General features: G+C 48.0%; 1 protein-coding gene across 1 annotated transcript in view; it reads right to left on the bottom strand.

The window, feature by feature from the left end:
- Positions 1–13213, bottom strand: part of LOC142768852 (uncharacterized) — a 104385-nt gene that overhangs the window by 48582 nt on the left and 42590 nt on the right. The window contains exons 8-12 of the mRNA XM_075871251.1: positions 13085–13147; positions 11439–11504; positions 11277–11342; positions 9732–9835; positions 1957–2054 (exon numbers count right to left, since the gene is read on the bottom strand). Coding sequence (XP_075727366.1) covers positions 1957–2054; positions 9732–9835; positions 11277–11342; positions 11439–11504; positions 13085–13147 — 397 coding nt within the window. The remainder of the gene's footprint in view (positions 1–1956; positions 2055–9731; positions 9836–11276; positions 11343–11438; positions 11505–13084; positions 13148–13213) is intronic.

A 13213-nucleotide genomic window follows, 5' to 3' on the forward strand; every position in this document is an offset into this window, starting at 1 on the left:
AGTTTCATGCGCACTACAGAAGCTTGCCCGGGTGATGATAATCTTGCCCGAGAATACCTTCTGTTAAATTATGTGCCTTACTTCCTTGATTGCATCGTATTCGCTAATGGAAAGAAGCGTAGCTGTTTAGTGAAAGAAGTTGCGTTTTTACGTTACTATCTATGAGTCAGTCAGTCAAAAAAATGGCAGCATATCCACGGAGTGAATGATGGAGAGTGGGGCGAAGCATTCGTCCGTCCATGCGTCCGTCTGTGTGACCGTCCATGCGTCTGTTTGTGCGCCCGTCCCTGCGTTCTTTCGTGCATCCGCCCCTGCGTCCGTTCATGCGTCCATCCATGCATCTGTCTGTGTGTCCGTTCGTTCATCTATTCAACACTCCAAGTCCCACCATCTCGTATCTTTTTATCATATGTTCCCCATATAGAAGCACCGCCATCCAGCGGACATTCCAAGGACTAAACGAGAGGTGGCACACGCACACTTTCTTACGGCCTGCGCTTTGGGTCCACTTCCCACCTTTAACCACCTCGAGTTCATGGTATATTCTAGTTCACTGTATTCATGGCACTGCGACCAAACGCTCGCTAAACCTTTCGAAAACCAAGGAGGTTACGCCCAGCGAGTATAACGTAGCAACCTTTCCCTGTCAGATAGGGCTCAATTTACATGCCAATGGCTGCTAATGAGAAATGAGAGAAAGGAGAATTCGGCTTTTACTTTCTTACGGCTTGCGCTTCGTATCTACTTCTCATTTTTAACCACCTTGAGTTCATTCATGGTATATACAAGTTCATTGTATTCATGGCACTGCGGCTCAACGCTCGCTAAACCTTTCTAAAGCTAAGGAGGTTACACCCAGCGAGTATAATGTAGCATCCCTTTCTTGTCCGATAGTGCTCAATGTACATGCCAATGGCTGCTAATGGGGATCGCAGCGTGCGCGTTGACTAAAAGCCGAATGCTCATGTCTCTCATTCCCCATTAGCAGCCATTGGCATGTACATTGAGCACTATTTTTTATTGTTAAACAACGCACAGAAGAAATCTCTCACTGGCACCACCTTGGAGGTCAAGTGTTATACCTATTTCGGGTATGTGCCCCTGGTGGTTACATACGAGGGACGCCCAAGCCATGCCATAAGGAGCTTCGCTCCTAAAGCTTTATTTAATGGTCCTGAGGAGTTTAAGCCATTAGGGTGTCCACGAGGGACATTCTAGCAGCCGCTACTTTAGGCGACGCCCGAGTCGGGGCGAGAACAAGGTGGCGTTCCGCTAGTTTTCAAGCCCCTGGACTGCGTTTTGTTGGTTTCCGAGACTGGGGCTCCTGAGTGCCTCCTCCCAGTTGGACACACTGGTGAGATGTCCTCGAGGTTACGTGAGACATTGCCATAGCATGTGTTTCGAGTGAACGTTACTACCTATTAAAGCACTTTCTCCACCCGCGAAGGCGTCATATAAGTAATTTATGGCGTTTTACGCCCCAACCAGGATATGATTATAATTGGCGCCGTTATGAAGGCTCCAGAAGTTTTTACTAACCCGGATGTTTTTTCACTTGCAGCTATAAGCATTTTGTCCTACATAGAAAATGCAGCTGTCGATGACAACATTCTGTCCCGCGACTTTCGGGTCGTCATTAGAGCATTATTAGCATTAAACTACCGTAGATGGTTTTTGAAGGCTTCGATATACTCTCAAGCAGAAATGACTCATTTAAAATGCCGTGCGTTTCTGTCCATAAAGTGTGTATCAGCGCTATTATAGCAATAATTTGGCTCTGCCACTGTTTCATAAGTGCGCGCATGTGTCCACTCGATACCTTTATCTTCGACAGGGCGAAAACAACTGCCGTCGAAGTTCAAACGTCTACGATGGTGCCTTGCGCCTTGATTGACTATACCTACTCCAGCTCCTATGTTCACGTGCTTCCATTTTTTAATCAGTAGCTCCACGTACCTTTGCTGTTGTTCAGCCACTCAACAACGACAGCAGCAGGCGTCCGCAGACTGATGGTGCCGTTCTCGCTGATGGCGAAGGGCGTGTTGGTGGCGTCCCTGCCAAATCGAAACCGAAACATACCTTATAGCACGAGGTTCCTCATAGACATCGACGGTGGCTGCACGTCCGTGCTTTTGCAATTACATCTTTCTAACCGCAAAGGTTTTTTACTGGCTTCGGTTGCGTCTCTTCCATACTTTCTTCTCGCCCTTGATTATATCTTAAGACTTCCCTAGCCTTACTTTAGGGTCACACTTAAATATTTGTGTTACATAGAGTGGCAAAGGCATAACATTAGGTCAGTATAACGGTGAGACAACAGGGTCTTATACTAAGACCTTTCTACCAGTATTTGTAAAGTGTTGAGGGGGTTGAACGTTGTCAATCCTTGCTCAAATATTTTTGGCTCTTTAGAATTATGACTGGCTCACTTTTGATGTGCGCTTAGCCTACTTCCTGTGGGGACAACTTATTGCTTGCGATCACACTTCACTTTTCATTACCTTCACAACCAGGTATCTCCAGAATATATATTCCAGAATATATTACGCGAAAGTGTTTTATGCCGGGTCCCACCAAAACTTCGAATTCGTATTTGGGTCGTGGAAGTGACGTAAGAATACGCACGATCAGAACGCAAAGACGAAACTTCCGTCATTGGGAGTGGAACCCGAGATTTCTGGGTCAGCGGCATTAGGTACCGGGCATGCTACCACTGCGCCATGGTCACATAGTTAACCTTTACAAAATTAACACCATCTTTCTAAGGGGACACTGACGGATGTAAAGCAGTGGCATTGCGCATGGGTGGCGTCACGGGTTGATCAATAACGCTAACGCGGGTTCTGCGGTGAGCGTTGGAAGATTCATTTGAAGTGATGGCTGCAAAAAGTCTTGCAGGTGACACGTTCAGACATTTTTAACGCGTATGCTAAGCGTGCTTCAGGTTTATTGCACATGAACCGACGAATCGGTGGTGTAGCAAGGAGTGGACGCGGCAGGAGTTGAGGACGAACAGACGAGGTGGCAGCAGCTGGCGCCGCCTCGAGCCCGCGCCAGGCGAAGGAGAAAGTGACGTCGGCGCGCACTGTGAGGGGAGCATCACGTCAACACGCAGCAGCGGCGTGACCTACGTGGCACCGCGCCAACACCAGCGGCGCACGGCGCGTTCATATGGAGGGACAGCGTTACACAGACTAGTCAAAGAGCTGCTTCTGATCTGAAAAATACGCCTTTTATATCTACCACAGTCCTCTCAGGGTTCTTGGGAAAGTGCAGCAATGCATCATGACCATGGCATCTGCGATCAGTTCTGTCAACGCGTCGTTTCCGAACGTCCGTCTCATTCGATGCCTTTTTAATAGGAGCATGTGTCATTTTGTCAACGCCGAACACTCCCAGTTGGCGATCTTACCCCAAGCGTTGGCGCCACTCACAGCATCCCTCCATACCAGCTCCATAGAAAATATAATTCTGCCACCGTAACTCTGCAACGCATAGCGCAATACGCCTGCTTCAACAGACAAGACACAATCCGCATTGCGTTTCTTTCTGGTCGGGCCAAAGTGTTCAATAACTCGAAAATGCTCCGAGAAGACCTTAGCACAAGGTGGCGCCCAATTAGTCGCGTTGTTCTGGCTGTCGCATTGCTTTCTCTGGTTCTGCACTAACCTATGGCCTCAAGGGTTTGTTAATTAATTATTGATGGACGTTAGTCATTAGGATAAAGATGTATGACTAAGCACTAACGTGCATGAAATAACGTTAAGTGTTTCTATGTCAAACACCAATAGACATTGTGTAAGCTTTCTTATATCAATGTGCAATAAACACTAAACTACTTCTGTAAGGACACGTTTAACTTTCGTGTTTAACCCATTCATATGACGGAAGGATCAAATACTTCTATGATATTGCCACAGGAAATAACCATTGCTCCACGCAACGTGGGCGTTGGGAACCAGAGAAACGCTAACGGCACGACTACGAGCGACGAAGCCAGCCCCAATGCACGAGCCGGCCCTGCATGCACCCGGTACTCCGCCGAACAGCCAACGCGCGTGAAGAACAAGAGAACGAGGGTGCTCGAGGCAGAGGCTCACGAGGACCACCGCCCTTGGATCTTCTTGATTGCTGTGCGTCGTTCACTTTGGGCACAAGTTCGCCCTTAATAAACCGTGTAAATAGAACATCGTTGTTGTGAGGCTGCTACATTCGTTACATTTTCTGGTGGAGGCGCTGGATAAATGATTCCAACCCCCACGAGAGAGTGAAGTCCAAGCCCTGACCATCCGCAAGCCGTGGAGCTTACGCCAGTGCACCAACGGATCTGTCGCCGCATTCGAGGGGATTCACCAGAATTTTGACCCCTTCCCCCTGTGCCAAGGGCATCAGCAACAGAACCAAGAAATGCCACCATCATGTTTAGCCAAGTTGCACCGTCACAGCTGATTGTCAGCCAGCCCGTCATACCGAAGGTGTTCCATGGGGACCAGTTCGAGGACGCCGAAGACTGGCTGGATCATTTCGAGAGGGTGGCGAACATAAACCAATGGAACGAAGCAGGCAAGGTGCGCAACGTATACATCTCTTTGGAAGACGCAGCGCGAGTGTGGTACGAAAACCACGACGCATCTTTGATGTCCTAGGAAGAGTTCCGGCGGCAGCTACTGAGTACGTTTGGCAACAATGATCGCCGGGAAAAGGCAGAAGCAGCTCTTCGTGCACGGAATCAACGCACAAATGAGACTGTCGCTATGTACATAGAAGACATGTCCCGCCTGTTCAAGCGAGCTGATCCCAACATGACTGAAGACAAGAAGGTGCGTCATCTCATGCATGGGGTAAAACAAGAGCTGTTCGCGGGACTCGTTCGCAATCCGCTGCGCACTGTTGCTGAGTTTCGGTCGGAAGCAACAACAATAAAAACGACGCTGCAGCAGAGAGCCCGGCAATACAATCGTGACGTAACCTGTACATCAGCAGGGGTCTTCTCGGCAAACGTTGTCGATAATCTTGACACTCTGCGGGAGCTCGTCCGGTCAATTGTCAGGGAGGAACTACGCAAGCTGCAGCCACCCGCTTCACCGGAACTGTCTATTGCGGATGTTGTCCGAGAAGAAATTCGGCAGGCCATACGGGAGCCGCAAAGGGATGCACCACCGACACGACGCGAGGTAACTTATTTTGAGGTGCTCAGGCAGCCTGCTGTCCACTGTGCGCCTATCGAGACACCTGGTACTTACGCACCGACAACACGTAGCCCGCGCCATATCATAGAAGCAACTCGCAGCGCACCTCTTCCGACAGAGACGAGACCGCGGAAAAGCGATGTATGGCGAGATGCGGAACGTAGGCCCCTGTGCTTCCACTGCGGAGAGGCTGGCCATCTTTACCAGTTTTGCCGGTATCGTCAAGCTGGTCTTCGAGGATTTGCGGTCAACGCAACGTGTCCGCGAAACGACGAAAGGCCATCCAACATTGAGGAATACCTGTGCTCACGTCAGAGCTTCGACCTGCATCGTCGTCAACCGCGGTCACCATCCCCTCTACGTCAGCGCTCGCCAAGCCCACGTTCCTTTCCGAACGCACCTAGGCATCGTTCGCCTAGTCGAAACCCGGGAAACTGAAGTGGGCGACCTGTGGTGGCGAGGCCGCTGGTGATTCGAAATACGAAGATCCTCCACTGCGACACCAGCGTGACGACGACGACGACTGTCTCCAGGTAAAGAAGTGCAGTAATGAGAAGATAACTTCAGACTTGCCGTTGGTAATTGATGGACTAGAGCTCATGGCTTTAATCGATACCGGTGCGGATTACTCTGTGATAAGCTACGATTTAGCGAAGTGCCTCAGGAAAGTTCTGACCGAATGGAGTGGACTTCAAGTACGTACGGCAGGCGGTCACCTTATTACGCCTCTCGGCAGATGCGCCGCAAGAGTTGAGATACAAGGTTTCACTTACGTTGGTGACTTTGTTGTCCAGCCCGTATGTTCGAGAGAAGTTATACTCGGAATGGATTTTCTGCAAGCAAATGGTGCCATTCTTAATTGGCAGAGGTCCAGCGTATCATTTTCGATAGAACAAGCTATAAAGGTAGCTCGAGCAGACGAACAATACACCACTCCACTGCGCATCGTCGATGCTGATGTGACTGTACCGCCACAGAGCAGTGTATTGGTTCTAGTCAGAAATGATACGTTTGGTGACTACGAAGGTGTGGCAGACAGCAACATGGATGTTTTCCTGAAAAGAGGTGTTGGTGTGGCACGAGGGATTATCCAGCTACGAGACGGGTACGAAGACGTCCTCCTGACAAATTTTGGGAACGAATTCCAGCACATCGCAAAGGGGACAGTCATAGCCTTTCTTCATGAGGTTTGTGAAGCCACAGAAATATGCAGCCTTGAAACAATGTCAACGGATATGAAAGCAACATCTGATGTCAGCGACGTAATATCCGTAAATCCCAATCTTTCAGTGATCCAATGTCAACAGCTATACGACCTTGTACGGGAATTTAACAGCTGTTTCTCCTAGAGTTCAAAGGTACGACGCACAACCATTGCAAAACACAGGATCGTAACAGACGAGACAAACAGGCCGGTACGCCAGCACCCATACCGCGTTTCACCAAAAGAAAGGGAAGTCATCAAGAATCAAGTACAGGAGATGCTTGAAGATGATGTTATTCAACATTCTAGCAGTCCGTGGGCATCTCCTGTAGTACTTGTGAAGAAGAAGGATAACACGCTAAGGTTTTGCGTCGACTACCGGAAATTCAATGCTGGGACTAAACGGGACGTATATCCCCTCCCGCGTAATGACGACACATTAGACAGACTTCAGTGTGCTAAGTTCTTTTCATCACTAGATCTGAAAAGTGAATACTGGCAGATCGAAGTCTATGAACGTGATCGCGAGAAGACTGCCTTTGTCACCCCGGACGGACTCTATGAATTCAAGGCTCTCCCTTTTGGTTTCTGTTGTGCGCCGGCGACGTTCCAACGCATGATGGACACTGTACTTTCCGGATTGAAGTGGCAGTGTTGTTTAGTTTACCTTGACGACGTGGTCATCTTCGCCGCTTCATTCGAGGAGCATATCAAGCGCCTGCGAACAGTGTTAGAAGCAATCCGTTCAGCAGATATGACCATCAAGCCAGAGAAGTGCCAATTCGGTTTCGAATAGCTTCGATTCCTTGGGCACGTTGTCAGCGCCCATGGTGTGCGCCCTGATCCCGAAAAGACAGCCGCCGTTGCATGGTTCCCGGTGCCAGCAGACAAAAAGTCAGTACAGATATTCCTAGGTCTTTGTGCTTACTACCGACGATTTGACAGAAATTTCTCGCAGATTGTAGAACCCTTGACGAAACTTACGAGAGAAGATGTTTCTTTCCAGTGGGAAACAGAGCAACAAAGCGCCTTCAACGAATTAAGAAAACGGTTGCAAGAGCCCCCAATCCTTTCTCATTTCGATGAGACAGCTGACACGGAAATACACACAGACGCCAGCAACATCGGCCTAGGATGCATCCTAATACAGTGGCAGAATGGCGAAGAAAAGGTGATAGCATACGCCAGCCGGACTCTAACAAAGGCGGAGACCAATTATTCGGCCACAGAGAAAGAATGTCCTGCCGTCACCTGGGCCATCAGTAAGTTTCGGCCTTACTTGTATGGTAGACCATTCAAGGCAGTCAGCGATCACCATGCCATTTGCTGGCTCGCCAACTTCAAGGACCCGTCCGGACGACTAGGAAGGTGGAGTCTCAGACGGCAAGAATTTGACATAACTGTGGTATACCGACCTGGCAGGAAGCATACCGACGCCGACTGTTTGTCACGGGCACCTGCAGACACAGCACTATCAGATGAAGAGGACTTTCCATTCGTGTCTGTTGATGAGACTTCTCAGATAGCTGAAATTCAACATGCGGACGAAGAATTGCTCCCGCTCATCAAACACCTGAAAGGAGCTGACGTACAAGTACCTCTTATATTTTCTCGAAACCTCGCATCGTTCTGCGTCCGAGGAAATGTCCTCTACAAGAAAAACTTTAAGCCCAACCATGAAAAGTTTCTGCTGGTCGTTCTCGCAACTATGCGGCAAGAAATATTACAAGCGTGCCACGATGAGCCTACGTCTGGACATTTAGGGGTCACTCGAACGCTTGCACGAATCAGTCAGCACTATTATTGGCCCAAGCTATTGTCTTCAGTACAGCGCTATGTCAGAACATGCCGCGAGTGCCAAAGACGGAAAGCGTCTCGTGCTAAGCCAGCGGGCCTTCTGATCCCGATAGACCCACCGAAAGCACCCGTCCAACAAGTTGGATTGGACATCCTTGGACCAATCCCGACATCTTTACTTGGCAAGAAGTGGATCGTTGTAGCGACTGATTATTTAACGAGATACGCGGAAACAGACTCCTTGCATCGAGGAACGGCAGCTGCGGTCGCCAAATTCTTTGTACAGAGCATAGTGCTACGGCATGGTGCTCCGTCTGTTGTAATCACCGATCGCGGACCGCCTTTCACGGCAGAACTCATGTAATGCCTGCTGAACATGACCCACACTGTTCACAGGCAAACTACCGCATATCACCCTCAAAGCAACGGCCTGAATGAACACCTTAACAGAACTCTAGCTGACATGATATCTACGTATGTGGACGTCCAACACAAGTGGGACGAAATTTTACTATACGTCACCTTCACCTATCACACCGCCGTACAAGAGACTACCAAGATTACCCCGTTTCAACTAGTTTACGGTCGTGTAGTTACCACAACACTGGACGCTATGTTACCTATAGATCAAGATAACTACCCTTCTGATCTCGATGACTATATAGAGAGAGCGGAGGAGGCCCACCAATTAGCAAGGTACCGAATATGTCACCAACAATGAATCGATGCCGACCGCTACATCCGAGGAAGACGAGAAACACGGTATGATGTTGGTGACAAAGTGTGGATATGCACCCCAGTACGACGACGAGGCCTGTCTGAAAAACTCATTTGTCGATATTTCGGTCCTTACGACGTAGTACAACGACTCAGCGACCTCGTTTATGAAGTCAAGCCTACAGGACATGGGCATTCTAAACGACGCAACCCCACCGACATTGTGCGCATGAAACCGTACGACCGGTACGAAGACTAGCCACCCCACTTTCTTGCTGCACAACCATTTCACTCTTACAAACCTTCCGAGACGGAAACGCTGCATACATTATCATCGAAAGCATCGGGGCGATGCCTCTTGAGAGGGGGGATAATGCCACAGGAAATGACCATTGCTCCGCGCAGCGCGGACGTTGGGAACCAGAGAAACGCTAGCGGCACGACTACGAGCGACGAAGCCAGCCGCAATGCACGAGCCGGCCCTGCATGCGCACGGGACTCCGCCGAACAGCCAACGCGCGTGAAGAAGAGAACGAGGGTGCTCGAGGCGGAGGCTCACGAGGACTACCGCCCTTGGATCTTCTTGATTGCTATGCGTCGTCCACTTTGGGCACAAGTTCGGTTTTAATAAACCATGTAAATAGAACATCGTTGTTGTGATGCTGCTACATTCGTTACAATATCCTACTTGAACATCGGCCCTAAAGGCCTACCTCGGACTGGCTTCACCACATCCCAGAAACACACTTGGAGCACACACGCATCTGACGCTACCTTGCGCGAACGAGCAAATAATACCGTGGACGGGCAAAACACTGGCTTACGCATTTGTCCAAGTCATCTTCTTCGATGCTGTGAAATCTCTCTCCAGTTTCTTGACAGCAAAGCTTTCCTTCAGCCATTTTGTGACATATTCTTTTGGGACCAACTGCGAAGGCCCGGTTCTTGTGTAAGCAAAAGCAGTAAACATGGACCAAGCAGAGCTAAGCCAGAGATCTAAAAAAGTCATAGCTGTGAAAGTCCCAGAAAGACCATAGTTATTGTGCGAGAACAGAACGACGACAAAGGGAGAAAGAGATGGTCTGTCGTCGTTCTGTTCTCGCGCTATAAGTATAGTCATGCCATACCAACTAGCCCAAACTGCCGCACTCCCAGAAAGAATTACAAAACATTCTTAAGAGAAACCTGCGCGGAACACAGAGCAATACAGCTTCCTTATTTGATCCCCTGGCTCAAGGTCCGTTACTATGTACTATGCACTACTCATACATTCAAACATGACATAGAACTTTTTAGTACCATGTCATTATCTCGAGCAATTGCTAGAGACGAATCTGGTTCCTAAAGATAATGTTGGTTCTTGTCCATGCATTCGATTACCCGATTTGACCCGAACTGAAGCAATCATCTGTGTTGCATGCTTAGCCCTGAATTGTCCCACTTCAATGCGGGGCACTGTACACTAAAAAGAATGAAAATTGCGCCTGATGGTCGATGCCTTGAATAATAGTTAAAGCGCACGTTTGAGTCAACCCTTCATTAACTTTCATAAAGAATCGCCTCTCAGGAAGACGCCGCACATATGCAAGATTCTAAGTATCGCGAATTGCCAGAGCATGCACGGATAAGCCTTTGTGCTTAGTATATTTTTCCCCACTGCACTGTTCCTTCTGCTGTATAGTCGCCGCTTGCGTTGCCCTGGCCTATCGTGTGCCGTCTTAGCACATGAGCACATGCCAAATAGGGGTAAGCTCAATTCGGCAACTTTTCGCCAAGGAGATGAGAGGCTTATATCTTTATATGAAATCTCGTTTAGAAAACAACAGCACACCCGAAGAAATATAACACGCCATTCATACGAGACAGTCGCTAATATGTGCCGGTTAAAACTGGGACACATAGGTTGTGAATTAGCCCCATGTATATTGAATTTTCATGCCGAGATGTTATGAAAGCAACAAGTGACGTGGAGCCGATAACACTTGAAATCTTTGCTCAACGTTCCCGTACGAGGCCCGGAAGGCTTAAACGAAGCGCCTTTGGGCCCCACACTTTCAGTAACAGGGGAAGAATCGCAATCGTGTACACATTATCTGTACGTTATAGTCGGCTTCGTAGCACTTCTATACTTCTTCAGTGCAGCAACAGAGCAAGTTTCGACTGACGACAACCACGATTGATAACTGATTTGCGAATTAAGCTTGTACTCTAAAAATTGTAAAGTTATACCAAGACGTCACAGGATTTGTACACGGGCTATACGGCCATACCTGCGAAACCTTCGCCGTATATAGGCGCTGACACCGCAGCCAATTTTAGCGTTTCTTTTTACAAGAAATGACAACTGCCAGCCAGATAAAACCACTTACCGGAGCGAAGGCACCATGGTCTGCGTCAGTTGTGGTGCTCTTAAACATGTTTTTGGTAACATAGTTCTGCAGGCGTAAAAAATAAAATGAACGTGTGCTTTTGTCAAAGTTCCACGGCGAAACTACGAAGGGGCCTGACTATTGCAGCTGGTAATTAATTACCTGTAAAGCCTTCTGGAAGGCAGCGTCACCGAGAATGATGTGCGCCATTCGGAACACCAGCAGTTCCTGCATAGACAATAGCTTTGTTCGAACTGTTCGTTGTGACGAGGTGGCTGTGGTCCGCGACTGTTGTCCGGTCATGTACAGATTACGTGCTCTAAATAAAATGTTGCTTTTCGCAAAGTATTTGTTCGACGAGCAACGATCCCTCGTATATACAAGGAATGGCACTCAAATTGCCCCTGCAATAAAGGTTAAAGAATTTGTAATTTATTTTACACAGGTTGTGCGGCTAGGTAATTTTAGCTCTCAAGCCAATTCGAAGAATGAAAAAAGTGAGTGCTAATGAAATTAAACTGTCATTTACGAATAGATTACATGTAGTGAATTACATGTAGGGATTACTTGTAGTGATTCCAAGTAGCGAAGAAAAAACATTTTCTACTAACTAGACATCACAAATTCGCACAAGTTAAACCACACACACAAATACAGCAAATACACAAACTTTAGGCGTAGGAAATAACTACTGCTTGACCGCACAGCACATGCGGTTCTGGTGTTGTGAAAGAAGGACATCTGCTTAGTCTGTTCAACAAGCAGCGTTGACACAAGAACTAATAGGCCCGATGTTCACTGTAGGTGCTCCACTTAGAAAACAATCCACAATAATGCAGGTCTCTCTTGAATTTTGCTACGACTTCCAGTTCATGAGGTTGACTACGTTTAGAGATTCGAAGTGCGAAAAAAAAACACAGGAAAATTGCGAAAAGAACTGTTTTCACATATAGCTGTCAATGCCCATTATATATAAAAATTGGCATAGCTCGCGCTGAAGGCGCAATGCTGAAGAACGAGCGAACATGATGGGCAACTCTAATTACAAGCTCTTGTTCTTGACCACCCTGGCAGAGTATGCAGGTTCAATTTGGCGTTGCCGCTGCCTCTCTCGCTCCGTAACAAACCTTGCTTCGCGAAGTGCGGCCTTTTCCGCAGCATGAACAACCCTCGATCAGGCCGTGGCAACTACTAAGCCGCACTCGCTCTGTAGTTGCAGAGCATGCGTGACAGTTGCTACTGCGCATGTCGTCGGTTCTTTTTGCGCCAGGATAGCTTGGCTTGACGTCACTGCGTCATCTTAAGTAATCCTAGGTTTCTCACAGCTGTCACATTTGCGGTTGGCATGGCGACAGCATAGCGTGGTTTTGCGACAGTGTCGAAATTATGGCTCGCTAGAAAAGCTTCATTGTTAAAAGGTGACATAGAAAAATGCAATAGCACGCACCAATTTATACATTACGTTATCAGTGGCTGAATAATCAGGTCACTTCGGTTTTGGCTGACATCCGTCGCTTAAATTGATACTTCTGTGTTTGACAAAGTTTTACAGGCAGCCTCTTTGCTACCTTTCAATGCTGGAAATCACGTGCCCAAAATCTTTCTTCTGTCAAAGCCTGTTGCGTGCACTGTGGCTGCGGCGCTATATTTTTGGAGTCACAAAGTGTTGAACTCGAACTTCCCCGCGATATATCTGGTATCCATACTAGCCAGTGCTACAATTGCCGCTCAGGAATTCTATAAAATAATGTATATAGTGTGTGTAGGAAGCAGTCCTGACAGACAAATACAGCATGTGGAATGCTCACCCGGATGCCAGGGGATGGGGTTGGCTTCATGCAGTCCTTCAAATGCTTCATCAACACAGGTGCCTGCGTCGAGAAAGTGAATAAAAGATAATAAATAAGTACACATAAAAGCCGACAAAAATCACACGC

Source organism: Rhipicephalus microplus, chromosome 1 (assembly GCF_043290135.1).
Source record: "Rhipicephalus microplus isolate Deutch F79 chromosome 1, USDA_Rmic, whole genome shotgun sequence".
Classification (NCBI taxonomy): Eukaryota; Metazoa; Arthropoda; class Arachnida; order Ixodida; family Ixodidae; genus Rhipicephalus; species Rhipicephalus microplus.